The sequence below is a fragment of the Littorina saxatilis genome, linkage group LG5 (assembly GCF_037325665.1).
Source record: "Littorina saxatilis isolate snail1 linkage group LG5, US_GU_Lsax_2.0, whole genome shotgun sequence".
NCBI classification, from domain to species: domain Eukaryota; kingdom Metazoa; phylum Mollusca; class Gastropoda; order Littorinimorpha; family Littorinidae; genus Littorina; species Littorina saxatilis.
The window spans coordinates 5,485,564-5,511,666 of record NC_090249.1 but is presented as its reverse complement, the minus strand read 5'-3'; the positions used below and the strand labels follow the sequence as shown (position 1 = coordinate 5,511,666).

The 26,103-nt window shown below is 44.5% G+C and overlaps 1 protein-coding gene across 4 annotated transcripts in view; it reads left to right on the top strand.

Moving 5' to 3' along the window:
- The window catches only part of LOC138966148 (microtubule-actin cross-linking factor 1, isoforms 1/2/3/4-like), a 186,924-nt gene that overhangs the window by 78,161 nt on the left and 82,660 nt on the right, over positions 1 to 26,103 (top strand). For 2 of the 4 annotated variants that reach the window (XM_070338260.1, XM_070338262.1), the window contains exons 28-45: positions 429 to 9,731; positions 11,820 to 11,966; positions 12,377 to 12,532; positions 12,830 to 13,012; positions 14,156 to 14,239; positions 14,575 to 14,975; positions 15,424 to 15,718; positions 16,620 to 16,995; positions 17,379 to 17,617; positions 18,028 to 18,151; positions 18,932 to 19,087; positions 20,556 to 20,791; positions 21,369 to 21,498; positions 21,911 to 22,110; positions 22,495 to 22,827; positions 23,414 to 23,576; positions 23,974 to 24,140; positions 25,412 to 25,741. In XM_070338260.1, coding sequence (XP_070194361.1) covers positions 429 to 9,731; positions 11,820 to 11,966; positions 12,377 to 12,532; positions 12,830 to 13,012; positions 14,156 to 14,239; positions 14,575 to 14,975; positions 15,424 to 15,718; positions 16,620 to 16,995; positions 17,379 to 17,617; positions 18,028 to 18,151; positions 18,932 to 19,087; positions 20,556 to 20,791; positions 21,369 to 21,498; positions 21,911 to 22,110; positions 22,495 to 22,827; positions 23,414 to 23,576; positions 23,974 to 24,140; positions 25,412 to 25,741 — 13,023 coding nt within the window. The remainder of the gene's footprint in view (positions 1 to 428; positions 9,732 to 11,819; positions 11,967 to 12,376; positions 12,533 to 12,829; positions 13,013 to 14,155; positions 14,240 to 14,574; positions 14,976 to 15,423; positions 15,719 to 16,619; positions 16,996 to 17,378; positions 17,618 to 18,027; positions 18,152 to 18,931; positions 19,088 to 20,555; positions 20,792 to 21,368; positions 21,499 to 21,910; positions 22,111 to 22,494; positions 22,828 to 23,413; positions 23,577 to 23,973; positions 24,141 to 25,411; positions 25,742 to 26,103) is intronic. The other 2 variants (XM_070338261.1, XM_070338263.1) reach the window with 2 other exon arrangements.

Genomic DNA, 26,103 nt, shown 5'->3' with positions numbered 1-26,103 from the left:
TATTTGTTTTCTTCTTTTGGTGTGACTTTGCCACAGATTTTTCTTCAGTGGTTTGCTTGGTTCAAAACAGAAAAAAAAGTTTTGAATACAATTTTCCAAGCCAGTGATACAGCGTAATTCTTACATGGTAGTTATTTTATGGTTAACAAATAATTACTCTGTTTTAAATTTCTGTGAATATGTTCTTATTTATTTTATTTTTTTAAATGATGGTATTCTTTTTTTAGATTCATATAAATGTTGCTTTTTATTGTGTACATTAATTTGACCATTATGTTCATGTTTTTGTACATGATCATTCTTTTAAGTTGTTTTTCCATTTTTGTATAATGTGTATTTCACCCAGAGCATGTGAGATTGGTCAGTTTGTGTGATTTTAACTTTGTTAACTTGAATAGTGGCTCTTAAATTACTGTCCACAATTGCAGAAAACTCCAGCAGAACAAGATCCAACACAAGAACGCTCTTTGGAAGTAAAAGAAAACGCAGATGACAGTAGGTTACCGTGTGAACTTGGAACAGCTGACTCTGAAAGGAAGGCAAGTGACACTAGTGACCCGAAACAAGCAAAATCTTTTGAACTAAAAGAACATGCAGAACAGAATAGGTTACCTTCTGAACTTGGAAAAACTGTCCCGAAATCAAAGCCAGGTGAGATTTATGCAACAAAACAAGCGCAAGATTTGGAAGTAAAAGAAAATGCAGAACAAATTAGAGTGCAACCAACTGCCCCTGAAACAAAGACAGATGAAACTAATGACATTGGCTTGAGCGCTACATCTTCTTCATCTTTGTCTTCGCAGGAGAAGATAGGCGTATTAAGTGAAAGCAGAAATACTGCCCAGCTTTCCTCGCTTTCGTCACCTGAGGTGAAAGCAGGCATCAGCTCTAGTGTTCCTTTAGTAAACTCCTTGCAGGAAAAAGTTGGCATTGATAACAATGCTGACACTCAGTTTGGTGCATCTGTATTGCCAGTAGCTGGGGCCAAAGAAGATAACGATGGTTATACCGCTGATCTTAGTGCTGAGTTTTACAAATTACCATCACCTGCAAAGAAAGTTCGCGGAGAGAGTGGTAGTGGTATGGACAGTCGGCTTTCGGCATCCCCATCTCTTGAAAGACAAGTGAGTAAGGCAAGCGATAGCATGTCCACACAGTCTTCTGCACAAATACCCTCACAAAAGGAGTCCATCAGAGTTGACACTGTTGCAATACCATCATCAAAGGAAAGAGATGACTCCAACACAGAATGTGCACAGCAATCGCCGTCACTTTCTCCATCTAACGCGATCAAAGGAGCAAAAGCAGAAACAATAGCGCTCAAAGAGACTCCTCTCATTAACGGTCACGACATGAAGGCTCATGACGATTCTAGTGACAGTTCTGTTCATGAGGATGTTAGGAGAAAAGTCAAAAGTCAGGAACATGGTTCACAAGAGGAAGTATGTGATCCAGAAAACCAAGTGTTGTCCGAATATGTCATTCACTTGTTCACAAACTTTTGGGACGATCACTTTGAGAAAGTGGTGCACCCTAGAAAAGGGACCAAACTGGGCCTGCAAGAAGCACTAGGGGCGGGGCTTATACCCAAAAACGTCCATGTCATACAGTTCCAGGGGGAGGAGCCAGTGGGTTTAACAGAAGCAGTGGCATCAGGCCAGGTGGACAGAAAGACGGGCCGAGTGGTCAACATGAACGATGGGACAGTTCTCTCAGTGCCAGACGCTTTCAGGCAGGGGGTGTTCATCGTGGACAAGTCTCCCTCCCCTTCAGACCCTGACGTAGCCAGCAAGTCTCTGGCCACCTTGAAGAAAGAGCTGGGACCAGGATTGTTCGAGAAGGTCGTGTCGGGTCAGGCGTGCACCTCGGTACAAATCGCTGACAGGAGGACGGGAAAACGGTACAAGCTGCACGACGCCATTTCGCATTCCATCCTGAGCACTGACACAGCTCAGGTCAAGGACACGGTGTCGGGGAAGTGGTTCACGTGGGAAGATGGCCAGAGAGCCGGCATTGTCTGTGACCCGAGAAAGCTCTCCCTCCATCAAGTTCTCCTCTCTCCACACTTCCACAAGAACCTTGAGAGCTTTTCTGATCCATCTGGTGAAAGCATCCGGCCTCTGACTCTAGACGAGATGATCGAGGAAAACTTTGTGGATGCCACCAAATGTGAAGTGTTTGATACGCAGAGTGAGAGCTGGATCACTGTGGATGAAGCAGTAGCCAGCAACGTCCTTGACCCCATCCAGAACAGGTACTTCCACAAGAAGATCGGCAAGTTCATCTCCTTGCATGACGCTGTGGAGGCAGGCCTCATCGGCTCTCAGCAGGAGAGTAAGTCTCTAACACCTTCTGGGTCCTTGGAGCGATTTTTCAACGGCACTCTACCAGAAACTGTAACACCAAAACATGCTGAAGAACTGGAAGAAATTGAGCTTCCAGTGTCACTGTTCAGAGCCCTGGTGACTGGAAGAATCGACCCAGAAACCAACGAAGTCTTAATGTCAACAGGACGGAGACTTTCATTCCAGACAGCGTATGAGCAGAAGCTATTACAGCCTGACGGCACCTTCATTGTGGACCGCTGCACAGGAGTCGTGTACTCCTTCAGGGAGGCCGTGAACTGTGGGCTGGCTGAGGTAGAGACAGGCAGTCTGTATGACACAGCCAGTGGCAAGAAGCTGCCCCTAGCCCTCGCCTTCGACCAAGGACTCATCAAAGACACTCCTCAGCCTCTCCTTCCACTGTCTCTAGCGGCAGAGTTTGATTTGTTTGACTTTGACGATAAGAAGATTCGACACCCAGAAACCAACCAGCCTTTGTCACTCACCCAGGCAATTGCTGAAGGAATAGTTGACCCCTCATCTCAAGTGTGTGCTCCCACAGGTGAAAAGCTGACACTGCAGCAGGTGATAACGGACGGAAGTCTCAACCTTGACACGCTGACGCTCACCTTTGGTGATGGCAAGTCGCAGCCACTGCAGGAATGTCTGGGGATCGAAGACCAGAAGCCGCCCAACACGTATGAGTTTGGTCGCAAGATGAGCCTCACCCTGGACGAAGCCATCACGTCAGGTATCTATGACCCTGTCTCCAACTCTGTCAGGTCTAGAGACAGCTTCATCAGTCTTGCTAAAGCTCTCAGCACTGGGATGATCAACACAGATTCTTTAGTGAGAGACCCCTTCAGCGGAGACATCTTGTCTCTTAGAGAAGCGTTAGACAAGCGCATCATAGACCAGGACTGCGGCAAAATGATCGACACAGAGGGTGTGCCAGTCGCACTGAACTTTGCCATGGAGAAGGGACTCATTCTCAAATCTAAGGCACCCCTCAACTTGTCTTTGTCTGAAGCGCTAGATGAAGGCCTGTTCAACGTTGCCTCCAACCAGTTTCTCAATCCAGACTCCAATGAAGAGATAGACTTTGTTACTGCCCTAGAAGAGGGCATTCTAGACACAGAATTCATCAGAGTCAGGAACACTCAGACGGGAGAGATTCTGTCGTTCGACACAGCAGTCAAAGAAGGTCTGGTTGACATGGATACGGGAATGTGTATCAACATGGAGGATGGAGACGAGTTCTCCATCGTGGACGGCATGGACAAAGGAATCATCATCGACACCAGCAGCCAGCCAGGCGTCAACCTGGAGGAGGCTCTGGATGAAGGGATCCTGGATTTAGACACCTGCACGTTCAAAGACCCCTACGGCCATTTTGCACTGAGCCTCAGAGACGCCATGGAGTCGGGCCTGCTTAACAGACTCTCCGTCTCAGTTCGAGACGTCCAGAACAAGACTTTGCTTTCATTGGATGGAGCTGTGAATCAAGGCGTGGTAGACTCCACGTCAGGCACTTACAACAAGAGTGAAGAGGAAGAACTTACCTTCAAAGAAGCCCTGGAAAAAGGACTGGTATTTTCAGACATCTATGTCCCGGACAAAAGCTTGATGGACGTTATCAAACAAGGTCTCTACAACTCCCAAACCTGCAAGTTCACTGACCCTGCAACAGGTAAAGTGCGCACGTTGAGAGATATGATTCGAGACGACATACTGGACCCAAACCTCATCCTTGTAATGGACAAAGCATCAGACCAGCTACTGACTTATCAAGAGGCGATAGACTCAAAGATTCTTGACGTGAAACGAGGTCTTGTGATCGACACAGAGACAGGGGAATTGATAGACCTGAAGGAGGCCATGGGTCGTGGATTGCTGCAAGAAAACGTGGGCAGTATGGCCGTGTCCCTGAAGCAGGCGGTAGACACAGGACTTCTGCACAAGAGTCACGGCAGGATTGTGGACCCCTTGTCTCGTAGACAGCTGGTGGTGGAAGACGCCATCAACATCGGTCTGATTGACGTCTCCAGACTTCTTGTCAAAAACCAGGACAAGGATCTCTACCAGTTCATGGAGGAATCCACCAACGACGGAGTTGTGTTTGTGGACGATGATAGCATAGTCTACGCCAGGTCTGGAACAGCTGTGGACGTTGTCACCGCCTTCAAAGAGAACCTGCTGGTAGAGATCCCACAGAATGGATTCCTCCTGGGAGACATTCTGTCCTCTGGCCTGTATGACGAATCCCACAAGAGATTCAAAGACCCGCTGACTGGCAAGACGCTGACGTTGACAGAAGCTGTGAGCAGCGGAGTGATAAACGCTGACTTGCCTCAGGTGGCTGTGCCAGGCCTAGGCAAGTTCTCTCTCACTGAGGCCATTGACAAGGGCCTGATCGACCCTCACACTGGGGACTACATAGCCCTGGACAAACCCTTGTCTCTCTTTGACGCCATCCTCACGGGGCGGGTTTCTGCTCTCAGCGGCTCCTCCCCTGCTCCTGTTCCGGAAGTCAGGGAACGCAGGCTTAGTTTTCTCAAAGAGAACTTCTCTCAGCCAGACAAAAGTGAGACGGACTCTGGTATTGAGTCTCAAACTGTTCTTTCCACAACGGACAGAAATATAAAGTCTCTAAACTCTCTCAGCGTCTCTGGTTTGGACGTGATTCCACAGAATGAAGCAGACCTTCCCGATTATTCAAACAGCAGTGCTAGAAGTAGCCAGGTGGATGTGACCGTGATACAGGGTGAACCTGGAAAGGCAATGTTCGCCAGCAGGATGACGGACAGTGGTAGCAACTACTGGTCTGACAGTCAACAGAGCGTCGTATCCGAAGACCAGACAGACGACAGACAGTCCGACGTGTCGTTCTCAGTGCAGCCCCTGCAGCCCCACATGAAGTGCCACTCGGCAGGCAACCTGCTTGACGCGGCGACGGAAAGCAAGCGGAGGAGTCGTGACCTTGAACACACGTCACCCAGTCTGGGCGAGCTGCACAAGACCAGCAAGAAACACGGGGACGGTATGATGTCTGACTCCCTCACGGAGCTTCACAGCACAGAGTGGAGTCCTCCCACTGACCACCTCTCAGCTTCTCTGGACTCTCTTATCCTTGACGCCATCAGGAAACAGCACATAGAGGAGAAACCCATTCCTCTGTTCGACATCATCAAGTACGGCATTTACGAAGAATGTTCTGGAACATTCCACGACCCAGAGACGGACGAAGTAGTGGAACTCAGTGACGCTATTGCTACAGGCCTGCTTGACGACTCGCGCAGAGAAGTCATTGACCCCACCACCAGGCAGCCTATTTCCTTAGCTGAAGCTGTGCAGGCTGGAGTCATCGATGCTGAGAGCTGTTGCTTTGTAGACGAAAGTACAGGGACACGACTGTCTTTGCAGCAAGCCGTGGACGTTGGTCTCATCTTCAAGGAGAAGAGATCCAGACACAGACCTGTAGACATCTACATCGAGGAGATTCTCCCTGATTCCACATCCACAGGGAAGAAGAGACTAGAAGAGGCTTTCAGCAACGGGATCCTGCACAGGTCCAATTCTCAGGTCATCGACCCAGACAGTGTGGACGCCATCCCCCTACGTCGTGCGGCCAGTCTAGGCCTGATTGACGTCAAGACGTGCGAATTTAGGAATCCTCAGACTGGAGAGTGCATGACTCTAGCTCAGGCTGTGGAGAAGGGCTTCATCCTCAGCCCCAAGGGTCTCACTCTGTACAGCGCTGTCAACCAGGGTCTGTACGACGAAGACACGGGGTTGTTCTTGCACCCCAGCACCGGAGAGACGAAGACGCTCAGAGACCTCATTCAGGACGATGTTGTGTCGACACTGTGCCTCGAGGTCAAGGATCTGAGTCAGGACAGCATTGTCTCCCTGGCAGAGGCCGTCAAGCGAGGCATCATCGATGAAGAGAAAGGCATGTACCTGAGTAAGGACAGGTCGGTGAGGTACAACTTCACCCAGGCTGTGTCAGTCGGTCTCATTGTCAGCACCAACGCTCGTGAAGGACTAGAAAGCTCTCGTAGCTCTCTCTCGCCGTCCCCTGTACCTTTCTATATCGGTACCTCTGAGTCTCAGCCAAGGTTGTTTACTGGAGAGACTGTAGTTCCTTTCAGGAAATCTCTCTCAGACCCTGGACATTCCACCAAGCAGAACTCTCTGTCACCCTCAGGATACTTTGCTTCACACACTATGTCTTCTCTGAGTGAGACTTGTGAAAAAGACAGCAGAAGAGAGCAGGCTGAATCAGAACAGTCTGTACCAGACTCTAACAGGAAGGACAAAGAAAGAAGTCAGAGTGAACAACTTGCTGAAACAGAAGAAGGCTTTGCTGTGTCTACAAACGAGAATAATGCATCTCAAACAGCAGAGGACCAGGCACTTGAAACTGCAGAGGATAGTGACAGGAAAGATTCAAGAGGTGTTGGAAAGGTCACTGATGGAGAAACTGGAGGCTTGGAGAACAATGCAGCCAGAAGTAAAGAAGATGCAGTGAAACTTGTACCTGTCATTGACGTCAAGAACAGAGACGTTGCCCTTAGCTCCCAAGGTCAGTCTCCATCAGGTTTGTCTGATCAACCAACTGCACCTGATGCAGGTATAGAGAAACTTTCTGGTGTATCAGAACCAACACCAAAGTCTGTCACAGAGGAAGCTGCTGGGAAGAAACTCAAACACGGCACACAAATCATTGAAGGAACAAACGCAGCTGCTTCCGACACAGCTGATAGTACAAACTGGGTTGAAACAATGGACAAAAGGTCGCAGTCTAGGGCTGAAGTACAGGATAACAAACCTGAATGCTCTGCAGTGGGAGTGGGGGAAACCAAAGCAGCTGATAGGGAAGACACTTTTGACAAAAGGGTAGGACTAGCTCCAGAAGAAGAAGGTACAGACACAGAGATGTCGACTAGCAAAACAAAAGTTATGGGCAAGGAAGCAGACACATTCAAAACTGGTGACTCCAGAACTGGTACAGATACTCAGGGGAACCAGCCAGCTGGTAAAGATTCACAAACCACAGTCACACGAGACCAGAAGTCTGATGCAATTACACATGAAGAAACTGCTCACTCAAAGAAAGATCAGGAGGCTTCAAAGACAGACACCCAGACAGAAGAAATAACAGATCAGCCACAAGGGTCACAAGACAAAAACGTTACAAAGGCAAAGACGTGGAATCTAGCAGGAAGCAAAACAAGTACAGAACTGCATGACACAGTGGAGGTTCAGGTTGCAGAGAGGGGACCAGTTGGACCTGACAGCCCTCAGGGGTCATCTCCACAGCAACTGATACAACAAAGACAGAGCACTGTAGGTCCAGACACAGCATCAGCTCCCGAAGCAGGACAATCATGGCCAACTGAAGGTGAATCTGTTCCCAGTTCATCCCTGCACAAACTTTCTCCAGCTTCAGAAGAAGGGTCAGGCCCAGATGGTGCATCCAGCATTTCTTCCACAGCAGAGCCACCAAGACAGGTGTCAGCAACATCAGAACAGAAACTGCCAGGTGCACAGTCGTGGGAAGAGGCAGCCACAGGAGGCAAGGTATTCAGTGATCAGATGGAGATTGAAAGTGTCAGCCAACATGAAGACATCGGACTTAAGCCATCAAAGACACGCCAAGATATAGTTAATCCAGGTGTTTCAGTTACTGAGTCAGACCAGCTTCCAAACGAAGTGCCACAAGCACAGCCTAAGTTGAAACCAAATAATGAACAGCAAGACATTGTCAGACCAGGCGAGATACACGGCATTTCAGACGAGGCGACTGATCTTAAAGGAACTAGAGATACTCAAGGTACTCCCACACTTGGAGTTGCTGGTTCAGAACAGCCTGCAAGTACACCCTCACAACCTGCACGAAAACAACAACTTGTCAGTTGTGATTCTTTCCAAGCACACCTAGTGGATAGCAGTTCTGATGAACTGTTAAAAGCAGCACAAGATTCAGATCTGAAACTGTCAGTTCAAAGCCAAGACAAAGTCGCACAGAGAATTGGATTCAATACCTCAGTAGGTCCATCAGAGTTTTCAGCACAGCCTGCACTGAAACCAGCCTTGGAAAGCCAGGACACTTTGACAAAAGAGGGTTTGCTCAGTGGCTCAGAACGATCTGCAGGAATAGCACAACAATCTGAAATGAGACCAGGTAGAGAGGGTCAGGAAAGCTTTACACAGCGAGTTAAAGTCAGTGGTTCAGAGAAGCCTACAAGAGAAGAACCAGAGTATCCTCAAACACAAACTGCTGAAGAAAAAACAGTTTCTGTGTCTGGAGAGCTAGGGCAGAACTTTGACAAGGCAAGCTTAGCGAAACCAAAGCCAGGAGGAAAACCAGGCTTAGAAAGTAAAGTCACTTTGACATCAGAAGTGTCTGTGTCTGGAGAGCTAGGGCAGAACTTTGACAAGGCAAGCTTAGCGAAACCAAAGCCAGGAGGAAAACCAGGCTTAGAAAGTAAAGTCACTTTGACATCAGAAGTGTCTGTGAGTAGCAGAGAAGAACAAGCGGGACAAATACCAGAGTCGTCTGTGGACCCATGCATAGAAGGTCATGATGATTTGAAGCCAGCCATCGCGTTCAGTGGTTCAAAGAAACAGGCTAGATCGGACATTCACTCTGGAGAAAAATCAGTCACTGTGGAAGATCAGTCATTGGCAGTGCAAACGATCAAAGACTCAGACAAGCTGGGAAGAATTACTTCACAATCTCACCTGCAGTCAGGCGAAGAGAGTAAGGACAGTTTAACACCTGAAGTCAGTATAAGTGCATCAGATAAACCAACAGGGGTGACGAAACCAATACAGCCAGAGCTGACAGAACCTATTGAAAGCCATGACATACTCAAACCAGGAATATCAGTCAGTATCTCAGGCAGACCACCAGCTCTGGCTCCACAGATCCAAATAGGTATTGCACCACCAACAGACACAAAAGAGGATTCCACACCTGAGACATCTCCGAGTGACTCTGGAGTCACACCACAGATTCCATCAGCCTTGAAGCAGCCATCAGACACCCAGGATATGCCTCTGACCGGCGTGTTAGTCAGCCCGGACACAGGACCCTCACCTAAACCAAAGCGAAAACAGAGAGTTCGCTTCAAGGATCTGGCACCAGAGGACACTGACGAAACCAGCAGCACGACCACCACCGACAGCACAGACACACTGGAGGGCTTCAGTGACAACCCGGCTACCAGGGCGGCGATGCGAGCCAGCGTGCAGCGGAAGGGGCTGACCTTGGACACAACGCAGGGGTCAGCGTCGGCCGACAACGAGGTCAGCACACCAGAGTCGGAGGCCCAGAAGTTGACGGACATGCTGTTCAAGCTGAACCTGAAGGCTGGATCGACAGCACGGGAACGCCGCAAGGTAGGCCCTGCATGGCCTGTGCGTTGCCTGGAGGTGTGTGTAGTCGTGTGGAGCCCAGCATGACTTGTCTTCCTTGCACTGCGTTGGTTGTCGTGCCTGCAGTAGACCCAGTCCGTGTTGCTTGACTTGCCTCAGTGTGTGTGCTGGCTGCTTCAACAGTGAACAGCTCCTGTGACTTGGCTTTTCGCTGTAGATGAGATCCGTTAACAGCTTGTTTGTTGTGCCAACAGTGTCAGCACCAACTTGCTTTACTATCAGTGTTCACCGCACTTGGCATGCCAACCCAGCTTATTGTGATGACAAAAAAAGCAACTTGAAATGTTGTGATGGAAGCATCACCCCAGCATGCTAAGGATTGAGACTGACTGACCCAGACTTGAACCTCTTCTGGAACCAACCCTGTAGGTATGAAGGCTTGATTCCAGCAACTTTCTAAAAAAAGAATAGGTGGACTATCGACGGAATGCGGACTGAAGCTCCTCTGCATTGTGAATGACACCCGTCTGGTGTGAATTTTAACAACTCCTTCATGTAGATAACAGATGACATTGGAATGAGATTTTTCAGTACTAATTTCTGCTTGGAGATAGGATATGAATACTAACACTGTCGTGTGCTGACGATAATTGTGAGTAGTTTAGTCGTGCATGTTTTCTTTGACTGTTATGTAATTAATGACTTTGTTGATGTGACGTAAATTCAGTCACTAATAGGAGAAATTATCAGTCTTTTGTCATGTCTACAAATGTAAGAGTCTGTTTGATTTGTTGTAAATACTTACTGAAACATTGCAATGATTGCTTGTTTTACTGAAACATTGCAGTGATTGCTTGTTTAACTGAAAAATTGCAGTGACTGCTTGTTTTACTGAAACATTGCAGTGATTGCTTGTTTTACTGAAACATTGCAGTGATTGCTTGTTTTACTGAAACATTGCAGTGACTGCTTGTTTTACTGAAACATTGCAGTGATTGCTTGTTTTACTGAAACATTGCAGTGACTCATGCTTGTTTTACTGAAACATTGCAGTGACTCATGCTTGTTTTACTGAAACATTGCAGTGACTCATGCTTGTTTTACTGAAACATTGCAGTGATTGCTTGTTTTACTGAAACATTGCAGTGACTGCTTGTTTTACTGAAACATTGCAGTGATTGCTTGTTTTACTGAAACATTGCAGTGACTGCTTGTTTTACTGAAACATTGCAGTGACTGCTTGTTTTACTGAAACATTGCAGTGACTGCTTGTTTTACTGAAACATTGCAGTGATTGCTTGTTTTACTGAAACATTGCAGTGACTGCTTGTTTTACTGAAACATTGCAGTGACTGCTTGTTTTCATAAAATAATCTTTGCCTTGTTGTATGTGCTGATTTGAGTGAGTGTGAATTATTTTTCTTGCTGCAATATTTGTATGGCTTTGAGAATAATTTTCATAGATGTGTGGAATGATCGATCCACCCTCTGTAGATTTCCTTTAGTATGAACCATTTTTGCATTGCTGTTTAACTTAATGCTTTCAACACTTTTTTTCTATGTTTTGTCCCAGACTGAGGGTACATAGCAAAATGTGGATCCAACCCTGCCTGCTTGATGTTGTTAGTAGTTAATACATGTAGTTCAGATGATTTGCATGCTTTTAATCTCATTTTGTGTGTTTTGAATCAATTTACATAAATATTTTATCTACACGTTTATGTGTTTGTCACTATGATGTTGTTTCAATTAAAAGTTTCATGTGCTGTAAACACTGGTGTTTGTTTTATTGTTTTATAAATACAGGTGCTCTGAAAATTGTTGTTGTCTTTTTTTATTTTTCAATGTTGCTGTGTAAACTGTGACATATCTTTGTATGTGTCATTAACTGTGTCTGTTGTTAAAATCAGGAGTCTGCCACACATTAGTTTTGAATATTCCCTTTCAAGTTAGTTACTTACTTTATATAATACTGTTTTTGCTAACTTGATTCAAGTTAGTTATATAATACTGCTGTTTTGCTAACTTGGTTCAATAATCATTAAAGCGTTGAATGTGCTTTGTGTACCAAAGAAGAGAGACTAACAAGCGGTGTTGTGTGGCGGTGTACAGGGTCGCCTAGCAGACTCCTACGACAACATGCTGCAGGAGCTCAGCTCGGAACAAGAGAAGCTGGCCGACTACGAGCGCATCCTGAAGAAAGACTCGCAGATGGGCGACGAAGCCTACAAGGTCAAGGCTCAGCTGGAATCACACAAGGTTTGTGTGTGTGTGTTTGTGTGTGTGTGTGTGTGTGTGTGTGTGTGTGTGTGTGTGTGTGTGTGTGTGTGTGTGTGTGTGCGTGAGTGTGTGCGTGTGTGCATGCGTGTGTGCATAAGTGTGTGTGTGTGTGTGCGCGCGCGCGCAGGGTACATGTGAATGCGTGATGTATTGTGTAAAAAAAATTCCATCTCACACGGCATTGAATATGTGCGTGATATAAATTGCATTTAAAAATTTTTTTAAAAATAAACAAATTAAAAAAATCCCTGCGTTTAGAACTGTACCCACGGAATACGTGCGATATAAGCCTCATATTGATTGATTGATTGACACGAAGAGTTCATGTTCCAATGACAAAAATTATTCTAGCAGCAAGAAAATCACTCCTTTCCTCGTATTGTTTGCAGGGTGTACACGAAGAGATCGTGTCCCAGCAGCAGCCCATCCTGTCGCTGATGTACAAGGCGGAACAGCTGACCGAAAACTACCAAGAGGAGCTAACTCCGGAACAAGTCACAGAACTCACCAGTCAGTCCGCCATCCTCAAGTCTGCTCTGGAAAAGGTTGGTAAAGATTGTCCTTTATTGAGCCCCAAGTTGACCGCTCAGATTTTGCTAAGTCTTTTTACCAAAAATTCAGTGCCAAAGCTTTGTGCAGGGAGCTTCATGAAGTCGACTTCAAGCAAATAGTATGAGGCTAAATGGGTTGTTTGTGTGCGTGTTTAGCAGTCTTATTTTTGTGTTTGTCTGTGTGTCAAGTTCATATTTTTGATAATTTGTATCGCCTTTACTTTTGGCCTGCAAAGTTGTCACCAAAAACGCTCTTTCGCCTTGAAACTTATTGTCACTCTTGTCTCCCAGGTAAGCAAGACGTCGGAGCGACGCCTGGCCCACCTGAACAAGGCGTCGGAGGAGCTGAGCAAGCTGGAGGAGGAGATGGGGAAGTTTAAGCAGTGGATGTCCAGCGCCAACAAGGAACTCACACGACAGGAGGAGTGTCTGCAACGCTTTGAGGACCTCAAGCCCCTCGCCGACAAACAGAAGGTAGAGAGAGTTTTCTTTTGTGCTCTTCATATCATAGAGCTGTGACTGTTAGTTAGCCCTTTGGAGATTCGGGTGTGCTGTTGTTCATAACAGTTCCTATTAATCTCACGGTTTTGTTTGGAGCTGTGTAGATGAAGCATGAGTGTAGTTTGCAGTAAAGATTCTTGTTGTGTGTTGTGGTTCCATTGTACTGAAACACCTTTTTTTGTAAGTTAGCAGTTAGTATGTTGGAGATTTGTTTGTAGTAAGTTAGTAGTTAGTACGTTGGAGATTTGTTTGTAGTAAGTTAGTAGTTAGTACGTTGGAGATTTGTTTGTAGTAAGTTAGTATGTTGGAGATTTGTTTGTAGTAAGTTAGTAGTTAGTACGTTGGAGATTTGTTTGTAGTAAGTTAGTAGTTAGTATGTAGGAGATTTGTTTGTAGTAAGTTAGTAGTTAGTACGTTCGAGATTTGTTTGTAGTAAGTTAGTAGTTAGTACGTTGGAGATTTGTTTGTAGTAAGTTGGTAGTTAGTACGTTGGAGATTTGTTTGTTGTAAGTTAGTAGTTAGTACGTTGGAGATTTGTTTGTAGTAAGTTAGTAGTTAGTACGCTGGAGATTTGTTTGTAGTAAGTTAGTAGTTAGTACTTTGGAGATTTGTTTGTAGTAAGTTAGTAGTTAGTACGTTGGAGATTTGTTTGTAGTAAGTTAGTAGTTAGTACTTTGGAGATTTGTTTGTAGTAAGTTAGTAGTTAGTACGTTGGAGATTTGTTTGTAGTAAGTTAGTAGTTAGTACGTTGGAGATTTGTTTGTAGTAAGTTAGTAGTTAGTACGTTGGAGATTTGTTTGTAGTAAGTTAGTAGTTAGTACGTTGGAGATTTGTTTGTAGTAAGTTAGTAGTTAGTACGTTGGAGATTTGTTTGTAGTAAGTTAGTAGTTAGTACGTTGGAGATTTGTTTGTAGTAAGTTAGTAGTTAGTACTTTGGAGATTTGTTTGTAGTAAGTTAGTAGTTAGTACTTTGGAGATTTGTTTGTTGACACGTGCTTGATGTCTTAGTACTGTTATGTGTTCTTCAACAGTTGCTCGTTAATCTGTTTTGTTTGGAGCTGTGTAAATCAACCATGTGTATAGTTTGCAGTAAAGGTTGTTGCTGTGTGTGTACAGGCACTGTCCAGCGATGTGGTGTCTCACCAAGCTGACCTACGCTTCATGTCCATGGCCTCACAGAAATACATGGAGGAAGCCAAGGTATGCATTGAGTTTTTCTGGGACTTTCATACAATCCTTTTAAGCACTGTAGTAGCTGTGACTGACTTCCAGTGCCCCCACTGCTCCAGACTCTGTGCTTCTAAGTTAGACTTGCAGAGACGCAAAAAGTCTTCTTCTGACCTGAAGGACAACCACCACTAGCTATACCAAGAGACAAGTTGCCTGATTATATGAGTTCACATAAAATGTAATTCTGGGTGATAACAGCTGGACAAAAGGGGTACAGTCACCAATTTTTCTTTACTTTGAGAACTTAAAAGTTCTAAATTGATTTGCATCACAATGACCTTGATTTGTGTGTTGTCTGCCTTCAGCTGTACAAGCTGGAGATTGACTCGTTCCGCGCTGACCGTGTGCGACCGGCTCGCCAGAGTCTGATCAGCATGGAATGCGTTGCCGCCGACGACGTGAAGGACAGGCTGAAGGACATTACCGACGACTACCACGACCTCGGCACTCGATGCAACTCCCTCGGCGACCGCCTGGCCGACCTCTCCGGCAAACATCGTCAGTTCAACGACTCGGCTTTCAAGCTGCTGGACTGGCTGACAGAGACGGAGGGTCAGCTGGCGACCTTGAAGCATGAGGCGGGGTCACCAGAACCGGCACAGCTCCAGGCCCAGCTTGACCGGCTCAAGTCGCTGTCCATGGACTCTCTGAGTCAGCGAGGTCTGCTGGACGACATGCAGCGAAGGGGTCAAGACCTCACCAACAGGTAATTGGACATGGCCTTACTTTCACATAGTGGACATGGCCTTACTTTCACATAGAAGCAGATGTCCTTACTTTTAGATTGATGCAGATGTCCTTATTTTCACATAGATGCAAATGTCCTAACTTTCACATAGTGGACAGGTCTTACTTTCATGTCGGTGCAGATGTCCTTACTTTCCCATGTGGGAAGAAAAAAACAGTGCAAACATCTACTCACCTAATGATTTATACACTGGCTGTTCTGTGACGTGTCTGTTTTTTTGTGAAATCCACGTTGCAAACACAAATACAAAATCTGGTTGTCCTTTTGTTTTTGTCTAATCATCTCTTTGTCATGCTTCTGTAAGACTTCTCACTAATTCTTTTTTTTCTTGTGGATTCCTGGCTCCTCACTTACTCAATATTTAATTCACAGTTTCTGATCTGTTTATATACTCCTTATTTTGCAGCTTGAGCGGTCAAGCGACAGACAAGAAGGAGGTGGCCAAACTGAAGGACACAATGGACGACATCTCCGCTCGCTACACCGCTCTGACCAACGACATCTCCGCTCGCACCACGGGCCTGCAGACAGCCATCACTCAGTCACAGGACGTCACGCAAGCCATGGACGGCCTTCTCAACTGGCTGGACTCTGCAGAGCAGGCCATCGTGTCGCAGACGCCTGTGTCATTACAGAGACCTGTGCTCAACACCCAGCTACAGGGCATCTCTGTGGTCCAAGCCGATATCACCAACCACCAGGTAATGAGTCTTTCTTGGCGATATACTGTACAGTAGAACCCCCCTTTAAAGATGCCCTCCTTTTTAAGACCTTGTTTTCTCAGACTTTCTGTTCATAACCTCTGTAAAGTTAACCCCATTTTAAGAATACCTCCTTTTTAAGACCTTGTTTTTTCAGACTTTCTGTTCATAACCTCTGTAAAATGACCCCCATTTTAAGACTCCCTCCTTTTTAAGACCTTGTTTTCTCAGACTTTCTGTTCATAACCTCTGTAAAATGACCCCCATTTTAAGACTCCCTCCTTTTTAAGACCTTGTTTTCTCAGACTTTCTGTTCATAACCTCTGTAAAGTTACCCCCATTTTAAGACTCCCTCCTTTTTAAGACCTTGTTTTCTCAGACTTTCTGTTCATAACCTCTGTAAAATGACCCCCATTTTAAGACTCCCTCCTTTTTAAGACCTTGTTTTCTCAGACTTTCTGTTCATAACCTCTGTAAAGTTACCCCCATTTTAAGACTCCCTCCTTTTTAAGACCCAATTTTCTCAGATGTTTGGAGGTCTTAAAAGGGGGGTTCCACTGTATTTCAATTAAGAATGTGGCGCAGAACAAGAAATTCCTAACAGGTTTTTCACAGAGCACGGTCAGATTTGCCTTTAAACACTTTTTCTTGGTTTTGAAACTCTGAGCTTCGTGGAATTCACCGGAAGTGTTGATGGGTTGGTTGGCTCAGAATAATGTGCAGGAGATTTGACATTGCAGTCTTACAGTACAATTGTTTTTGTGTCCTAATTTTGAATTTGATAGTTTTGTATTTTTACTTGAAAAGAATGTTTATGGAATGACTGAGTAATGATTGAGCACTTGTGAAACATACTGGTAACAGTACTCAGTAACTTTTATTTATCACATTTTTGTTGCAGTCTGCACTGGAAGCAATCCGTGCTTCAGCCAATGAGCTGGTCAAAACCTGCGACCTTGACATTGCCAAGGCCGTTGAGCAGCGTCTGGCAGAGGTGGAAAAGAAGTTCGCCACAGTGCAGTCCCGCAGCAAGAAACGCAATCGCGACCTTGATGACATCGACCAAGGTCTTAGAGATTTCAAGGACAAAGTTGAGTTGAGTTCAAACTGGGTGCAGGGCGGTATCCAGAAGCTGGACTCCAAAGACCTGGCCAAGCTGCCCAGTGAAGACATGAGTGACGAGCTGGACAAACTGGCCGCAGAGAAGAAACAGCAAGAGAAGAAGCTTGCAGAACTCAAGGTCGTCGCTGACAGGCTGATCAATGATCCTCGCACAGGTGAGTGTCCTGAATACTTGCACCTTGCTCTCTGCTCCTCTGTTTGTCTGTGTGTTTTGTTTGTCTGTGTGTTTTCTTTTTGTCTGTTTGCTGACTTTGTAAACCACTGGAAGATTCAGGATCGTTACATCCACTTGTACTTTTCATGCAACTGAGCAAAGAGACAGTTCTTTGGACCAAATGTTTGTGGTGTGTGTAATTTTTTTTCTCAAAACGTATTGACCACAATGTCATTTATAGTCAGGAGATCAAACCCATAACAGCTTGAACCTAACTTCAGAAGATAGAGCTACAGAGTTACAGTAAAAGCTTGTAACTCTTATAAATCTGTCTTCCGCCTGACAACAAACTCACTGATTTTTCCCCACCAATTCTTTCCCCAGGGGACACAACTGCAGTACAGGAGGCAGTGGCGGAGCTGGAGCGGAACCTGGCGGCGTTCGACTCTCTGCTGGCGGCCAAGCACCAGGAGGCCGATGTGAAGGAGCAGCAGGGCAACGCCTTTGAGAGTGCCAAGACGCTTGCCCTGCTCTGGCTGTCTCAGATGGAGGCTCGCCTCGACGAGGTCGAACCCGTCGCCATTGAAGTCGACATGGTTGAACAGCAGATTGCGCAGCTGCAGGTAATTCATTCAATTTGTTGTAGACAGAGTTAAAAATGTCTCATGTTGGCAGTTAGTGTCTTTTTTTCTTACAGAAGATGCTTACAAGAACACAAAATATAGAAGTAACTTCTCTGCCTGTTGTTGGTTTTTTTCTTTTTTTTCTGTCTCAGTCTGCATTTCCCAACCTGATTTTAATTTACCTTAAGTAAGGAATATTTAGGACTATTCATTTTCTTGATTGATGAGGAATAGACAAGCATACTGGGTAAGACAAGCATACTGGGTAAGAACAGAGACAGATGAATGAAGTAAGCAAGAGATTCCATTAGTTTCTACAAGGTCATGAAGGGACACTTTTGTAAAATGTATTATGTTCGGAAGTTCAGCATTACAGGAAGTTTATGGTGTCTTTTTTGTGCTTTGTGCAGCCCATGCTTCAAGAATACGAGGACTATGCACCGAAGGTGGATGAAGTCAACGACCTTGGCAACTCCTACGAGGCCATGGTCAATCCAAATGAGCGGCCCATGAGCCCGATCCGACGCATGGGACGTGAGTGTCTCTGTTTCGCAACACTTCTTTCTGACACACTTTGAGTTGAACGTGGCACTTGTATGACAAAATGTCTTGTTAAGTTTGGTACTGGGATGACGTTTTGTTTGTTTTGGGAACGGTAGTGTATGTCTGTTGTTTGTGATTTGCATTGTTTGGGTTTTTAGTTGTTGTTTTTTAAAGATATTTCAGTGTGTAGATTGCTGTGGGTCATAGAAGTAGCTGTAAATATCAACTCATGTCATACATTGTGCTCATCAGTTTTTCAATTGCAGATCTTGTATTGTACATGCAAATTTTCTTGTATAAATTTGTCAAATTTAGTGTAAATATGTTTTTCTATCTAATAATTTTGTCTTCATTTAATTTTGGATGCTTTATAAGTAAGAAGATAGAATTTAATGGCAAAACAAACGCTTTGCATAGATCATAGTCTTGAAGTAGTCATAGATGATAGTTTGACCTTTTTGGCTAATATCACGTTTGAAGCACTTTTGTTAACTACAAGACAAAGTGTTTACTAATTTTAACGGCAATCTACTGATTAAGCCCCGTGGGAGTTTCATCATCACTGAATGAATCTTATAATGTGTGATTTTACTTCCATGGGGCTAATTCAGGAGAAAGCCATTTTAACTGAATAGAAAAGATAGAAAAGCAAATCATCTGACATTGTCTGCCGATCACTAACATTCATTTTTCCTTTTTGCCCTTCCCCACGTGACGTGCGTGGTTGTGTGGTCACCACACTTGTGCCCCACTGTGTGATGGTGACTTTAGGTTCGCGTCGCCTGCCTGGCATTCTGTCCCCCCGCCTGGGAACCCCCTCCCCCACCTTCCCCTCCTCCCCCTCCGCCCACAGGCACAGTCCCCTGTCAAGCGAGTCCAGCGGCATCAGCAGTCGCAAAAGTTCCGCTGACAATCTTCTCTTGGATGGTGAGACACCCCCCTCTTATCTCCCCTGATATCACTGTTGTCTCCCTTTGTCGCACCATAATCATGTTCGTTATCCTGAGTTCCTTGTTGTTTATCCTGACTGAACTGCTGAAAGGTTTGATGTTGAAGATGTTGGAGACTGGTTTGCATGCCTTTTGGTTACGGGTAGAGTTGGAATGAACTTGAAGTTGAACTCATTTTTCAGTTCTTTTGGCAGGGTTTTCATTTTTATTTTATTTTTGTTTGTTTTGTTTTAGTGTTAGGGTAGTTTGGTTCTGGTTTTAACCACAGAAAAACTAACCATGCAGGTGACTGTAAACAAGACTTTAGTTGATTTTAAAACTGACTTCGGGGAAGTTGCTGTCTTTTTTTTTAACCACCTCTAATTTTGGCAGTAATTTTGCAGTGGATAACATCTTGAAAATAAATGTTATTGATTCCTGCTTTCTTAACAGACTAAAGCATTAGTAGTTGGAGAATTTCTGTATATATCATTTAAATGAGGTTAGCTGCAGAGTTTACATGTTTTAAGTTGCAAATCCCTTTAACCCCTGTCTGCTTGAGTTCTTAATAACTGGATATGTGTGAGTGTTTCTATGGTGATATGGATTTGTTTGAAAAATGCTACCATTGGATTAACTCACTGGAACACCCTGTTGTGGTTGTGGACAAAACCCTACTGTTTCATTCCTTTCTGGTTAGTTTGTTCTTGACAGAATATTGTTCCTGTTAGTTTTATTTCAGCGATTGAGGTTTGTGTCATTTCGTTTCTTTTCACTCAGAAAAGAGGTGTATATAAACTGCAGTGATTGTATGACTGATATTTATTGAAATGTCTGTTTGAGTTGTTTATTATTATATGTCTTGTTTAGATGACCAGAAACTTGAGAAAATTTAACAACAAATTTGATCAAAAGCACCCATGGTTTGTTGTGAATCTTACTTTCAGGCTAGAGAAACATAGGACAGCTATGTTTCTATTAACTCCATTGTCACTCCCTGTACATCGGAAATTAATCAAACCGTGCCTTTTAAAGTCCAAAAAATCAGCTTCAAAACTTCTTATGTGCTGTAGACTGCTCTGAATATACAACATCAGCTTGAAAACAATGATGTCAAGGATTGTGTCCATGGCAAATGGTCTGAGCTAAAAGATTGAATTTTGTAAAAAGCTAGCAGGCTACTCAGTTCCAGCTCATACCATTATGAGAAATAATACAAAAGTTGCATAATGGAAATCAAACTGAAATGCTTTCTATATTCATTGAGAGGGACACCATTTTAGAATGTCTTTTCTCTACATATTTTGACTTTGTTATGCAGAATTTGTGGGTCAGTAGCAGACCAGCTGTTTTGATAAATGCTAGTGGAATAGTAGCTAATGGTAAGAGAAGGTCAAAGAGAATGTAGCTAGCAGCTCTACCTTAGCAAAGAACAGGACTCTCACTCTCCCCTCATCTCCCCCTAGACCTGTCCGAGACTCAACAACAGCTACTAGACATCAACCAGCGCTACGAGATTGTGGGTGAGCGGCTGGCGGACCGACAGCAGGAGCTGCAGCTGATGCTGACCTCAATCCGCACGTTCCTCACCGACCTTCACGACGTCCTGCACTGGTTGGACACCATGGTCAAGGAGACAGCCACTGACCAGATGCTGCCGACCAACGAGAAGGACGCCAAGAAACAGCTCAAGCAGCACGAGGTTTGAAGTCTTTTACTTTTGTAGGGTACATAATCTAGAGAAGATAGGAAGAGGAATTGCTAGTCATTCAAGATGCTTTTGATACAGAACAGTTTTGGAATTAATGTCCACTGACCAGACACTGCCCACTGAGGAGAAGGACATTGAGAAGCAGATATACTGCCCCATAATATTGAAATCTGTGAAGCCTCAAATCAATTGGGTAAAGATTGCTTCACGGCGCTATGGCACTGTAGTTTTGGTTAAAAGACTTTGGGAATTCAAGTTCGGGCTGGATGTGAAGTTGGGAAGGTACCAAATTCAGTGGACAGTTCAGGCAGTAGATGTGCTTTCTATGAACATCATGAAAGAAGATGACAGAAAATTATTGCCACCAAATAAATCAGGTGACGCAATGGTTTGCCTACTCAGAAGGAAAATGGTTGGAGCGCAGTGAGCTAATTTTTTGCAGTTTGTTGCATTCTACCATGAGCTGCTTAGTGACGAATATCTGGTTAGGTCAAAAATGTTGTATGTTGTACGTCAAATACTTTGTACTTTCTTGCAACATGCATCAGTGTTACCTGTGTGATTTCAGGCGGTCCACCGAGAGCTGCTGAGCAAGGAGGGGCTGGTGGAGGATATCCGCAAGAAGGCCCAGGAGCTGCTCAAGACACGACACGGGGTGCCTGGGGGGGAGGGCCTGCAGCAACAACTTTCAGAACTTGGTAAACCATTCATGCCATGTTTTGTCTTTCTTTCATCTTTTTATTTATTTTTCTATTTTAGTTGCAGGCCCTGGACTTGAGACATTAAAATACCTCACCTTTTATATACTCACTCATATAAGTTCCTTTACGAGAGTTTGGTAGATCTTATTCTCTCGCACATTACTAGCACTGTTTTTTACAGTTCACTTTCTTTGTCAGCTCAGCATACCATAGGCCATGAAGGTTGACCTGAGAAAGCTGTCTTTGTACTGACTCAAGAGCTGCAAGTTTATAAAGCGCACATTTCTTTGTTATAAACATAGTTTTAAGCTGTAAACTCTGAGGAAATTCTTTGTAGTGTAACTGTTGACTTTTCACTGATTTTCCAATATTGCACACGTCACAGAGCACTGTCTGATTTTGTCAACAGACGACAAGTGGCATAACCTGAGGGCAACCTCGGAGCACCGTCGTAAGAAGTTGGAAGACATGGTCAGTGACCTTCGCGACCTCCGAGAACATGAGGAGCAGCTGATGCGCTGGCTGGGACAGAAAGAACGCATGCTGGACGTCCTAGGCCCCGTCGCCATGGAGCCCGCCATGCTGGCCTCGCAGCTCGAGCAGGTCAAGGTGAGCTCAAGGTCATTTTGTCATTTTGTTGCCATGGAGCCCGCCATGCTGGCCTTGCAGCTAGAACATGTCAAGGTGAGCTCAAGGTCATTGTGTTATTTTAGGGCTAAGCAATAATGGATAGTAATGCAAGGGGAAAAGATCATGTTAGTTTTCTGAAATTAATTATTTTTGTTTGGTTGGTGTAATTAATAATCAGAAATTGAAAACAATATTACAGATTGATGTTGCTGTTAATGTAAGAGTTAAGAATATTTGATTCTTGGCAAGAGCCCAGTGCTTTTATTCATTCCATGAAGTTGGTGTCTCTAACAAAATCGCACTGTGTGTGGTTACAAGAGTAAGACACGTACTAAAGTGCTTGATGCTTTGAATTTGGCTCAGGTCCTGAAGGAAGAGGTGGCGGCCCAAGAACCAATCTACGACCAGTTCTTGAACTGTGGACATGCCATCCTTGACCGATGCGACCCAGCGTCTCATGACGGCAAAGCCATCAGCCGTAAACTGGACTCAGTCAGCAAGGCGTGGAATCGCCTGCAGTCACGCATCGACGACCGCAGCAAGAGTCTCACCTCCGTGGAGGGAATCAGCTCGGAGTTCTCTGGACTGACCCGCGACCTTGCCAACTGGATGTCGGAGTTTAACGACCGTCTGGACGGGTTGGGTCGTGTCAGCAACCAGCCGGACATACAGGAGGAGCAGCTGCAACAACTCCAGGTAATGTTTGGTTACAGTTGGTTGTTACAGGTAATGGTTAAGTTCCAGTTGTTTGTTACAGTTAATGTTCGGAGTATGACATTCTCAGAACTTGTTTGTGAGTTTGTTAACAGTGAAGACTTTTGACTTATTGATTGCAGAGTTTTTCTGACATACTTTAACATTGACCCTTGTTTGTGAGTGTGTTAACAGTGAAGACTTTTGGCTTATTGATTACAGAGTTATACTGACATACTTTAACATTGACCCTTGTTTGTGAGTGTGTTAACAGTGAAGACTTTTGGCTTATTGATTACAGAGTTATACTGACATACTTTAACATTGACCCTCATTTTCTTCATTTTTTATTGTTTTTATTTCTCCCAGAAAATTGGTTTGATTGAACCATGAACAATTCTCACAGAAACTTACACTGTCTCTTTGTAAGGACCAGAGAAGCCAACTAACACAGAGTGATTCATTATTAGCATCTTATTTGTTGTTTATTTCTGCAGATGGTCAAAATGTCCACCATACTCCAGGTAGTTCCTCTGTACTTTTCATTTGACAATGTACTAATCATATCTTCTTTCTGTGTCTTGCCCAGGACTTGGAGGCTGAGCTAGAGGATCAGCAGCAACGCATGAAGAAGGCGCGCGACCTGTGCAAACAGCTGTGTGACAAAACCAAAGACCCCTCAACCAAGGCCGACCTTCGCAGCAAACTGGCCGCCCTCGAGAAGGACCTCAACGACACCACCAAGAAACTAGGTCAGTTTGTCACTCATCTGAGTTATTGGCTGACCATCAAGTTATAGTCAGAGTAGCAGATGAATTATTTTGATCCCTTATTTACCTTGCTAGTTGATTTTGTCTAGTGTCTGGCTTCGCTTGGTTGTAATTCTCAAAGGTATAATTCTCAACAGTCATTAGCAGATTTGACCTGCTGAAAAGCTGAATAGCCATATTTGTCCACTTGAAGTATGTTTCAGAAGTAGTTTTGTAATGATCATTGATACATGAAGTCATCTGAGAAGCAGGCTAGATTTTCTGAGGTCTTTTGTCCAAAAAGCTTGTACATTTTCTTGAGGTGAAATTACCTCTGTCAGCCTGTGACAGTTTATGAAAAAACTTGTTAGTTACTGAGTATTGGTTTTGCTGTGTGCAGACGCCAGACGATCAGCAGTGGAAGCTGCCAGTAAGGAGGCGGCCAAGTTCAAGGCTGACTGCCATGACCTTCTGGGCTGGGTCAACTCTGCGACCGATCGCCTTGACGACGCTGAAGCCATTTCCAGCGACCCTGACACTCTCAAGCTGCAGGCCAGACAGAACAGAGTGAGTTGGTTGTGCTTGGTGCTGGTATTCAATACCTACTGCTTTTTCTTTGCTCCTTTGTGTATTACTTTCCTTTTCTTTTTATCTGGTTACATTTAGTCAAGTTTTGACTAAATGTTTTAACGTAGAGGGGGGAATCGAGACGAGGGTCGTGGTGTATGTGTGTCTGTGTGTGTGTGTAGAGCGATTCAGACTAAACTACTGGACCGATCTTTATGAAATTTGACATGAGAGTTCCTGGGTATGAAATCCCCAGACGTTTTTTTTCATTTTTTCGATAAATGTCTTTTATGACGTCATATCCGGCTTTTCGTGAAAGTTGAGGCGGCACTGTCACGCTCTCATTTTTCAACCAAATTGGTTGAAATTTTGGTCAAGTAATCTTCGACGAAGCCCGGACTTCGGTATTGCATTTCAGCTTGGTGGCTTAAAAATTAATTAATGACTTTGGTCATTAAAAATCTGAAAATTGTAAAAAAAAAAATTTTTTTATAAAACGATCCAAATTTACGTTCATCTTATTCCCCATCATTTTCTGATTCCAAAAACATATACATATGTTATATTTGGATTAAAAACAAGCTCTGAAAATTAAAAATATAAAAATTATTATGAAAATTAAATTGTCGAAATCAATTTAAAAACACTTTCATCTTATTCCTTGTCGGTTCCTGATTCCAAAAACATATAGATATGATATGTTTGGATTAAAAACACGCTCAGAAAGTTAAAACGAAGAGTGGTACAGAAAAGCGTGCTATCCTTCTTAGCGCAACTACTACCCCGCTCTTCTTGTCAATTTCACTGCCTTTGCCGTGCGCGGTGGACTGACGATGCTATGAGTATACGGTCTTGCTGCGTTGCATTGCGTTCAGTTTCATTCTGTGAGTTCGACAGCTACTTGACTAAATGTTGTATTTTCGCCTTACGCGACTTGTTTTATTTTTGCTCTCCTGCTCTCTCTCAGTTTTTGTGTAAGAAGGGGGGGTGTGTGTGCATGCGTGTGTGCGTGCGTGCGTCTGTGTCTGTGTCTGTGCGTGCATATGAGTGTTATTGCACAATTGTTTTCAAGACTTTGTAACTTCATGTAATGCCCTTGCCCTTTGAAAAGTTTAGTTACATCTTATACCTCAAAACAAAGCAGATTGTAGAATTAACAGGTTTACCCTTCTTAAAAAAACATGCTTCTTGTAACAAAGTTTTGGCCAGGCAGGGAACATTACTGCTAGTGTTTGACAACAGAAACCAACCTTTGCTCTGTGTGTACACAGGCCCTGCAACAAGAAATTTCCCTGAAGGAACCCGACGTCAAAGAGCTCCTGGAGAAAGGCAACCAGCTGGTCCAGGACTCCTCCCCCTCGGCAGAGGTCCGGGCCATCGAGGACACGCTGGGCGAGATCAAGGGCGAGTGGGAACGAGTCAAGAAGGCGGCTGACGAGCGCGAGCAGAAGCTGAGCGCAGCCGACTCGCACGCTCAACACTTCCACGAGCACCTGGACAAGATGAACATGTGGCTGAACATGACGGAGGAAAAGCTGGACAACATGAAGACAGGAGACGTGGACAAGAAGGACGTTGACCAGACGCTCAGAGAGCTGCAGGTGAGATGACTTTTTTGATTAATTGTGGTGATGCTCAAATATGCCAAGGTGTTTTCCGAGTAAAGAGAGCAGCCTAGGAGATGACATGTTTTTCACTGTTGAGGAACGGATTTGCTTATGTTATAGTGACATTTAGAGGTCAGTTGTTGTTATTGTTGTTTTTGTTGTTGTTGTTGTGGCAAGTTCTATAAGAGCACACTGCAAGTGTTCTGTTAGGCTGGTTTATATTTACCAGAAGAGTAAGTGAAAGTTATGTGGAGAGTTATGGTAGTTGCGCTGTTTAGGTGTTTCCTTGGGAATCAGAAGAAGAACCCTATCTCCGGGCACCTGAGAGACTAACCAGCATTGTAATGAAGAAGCGA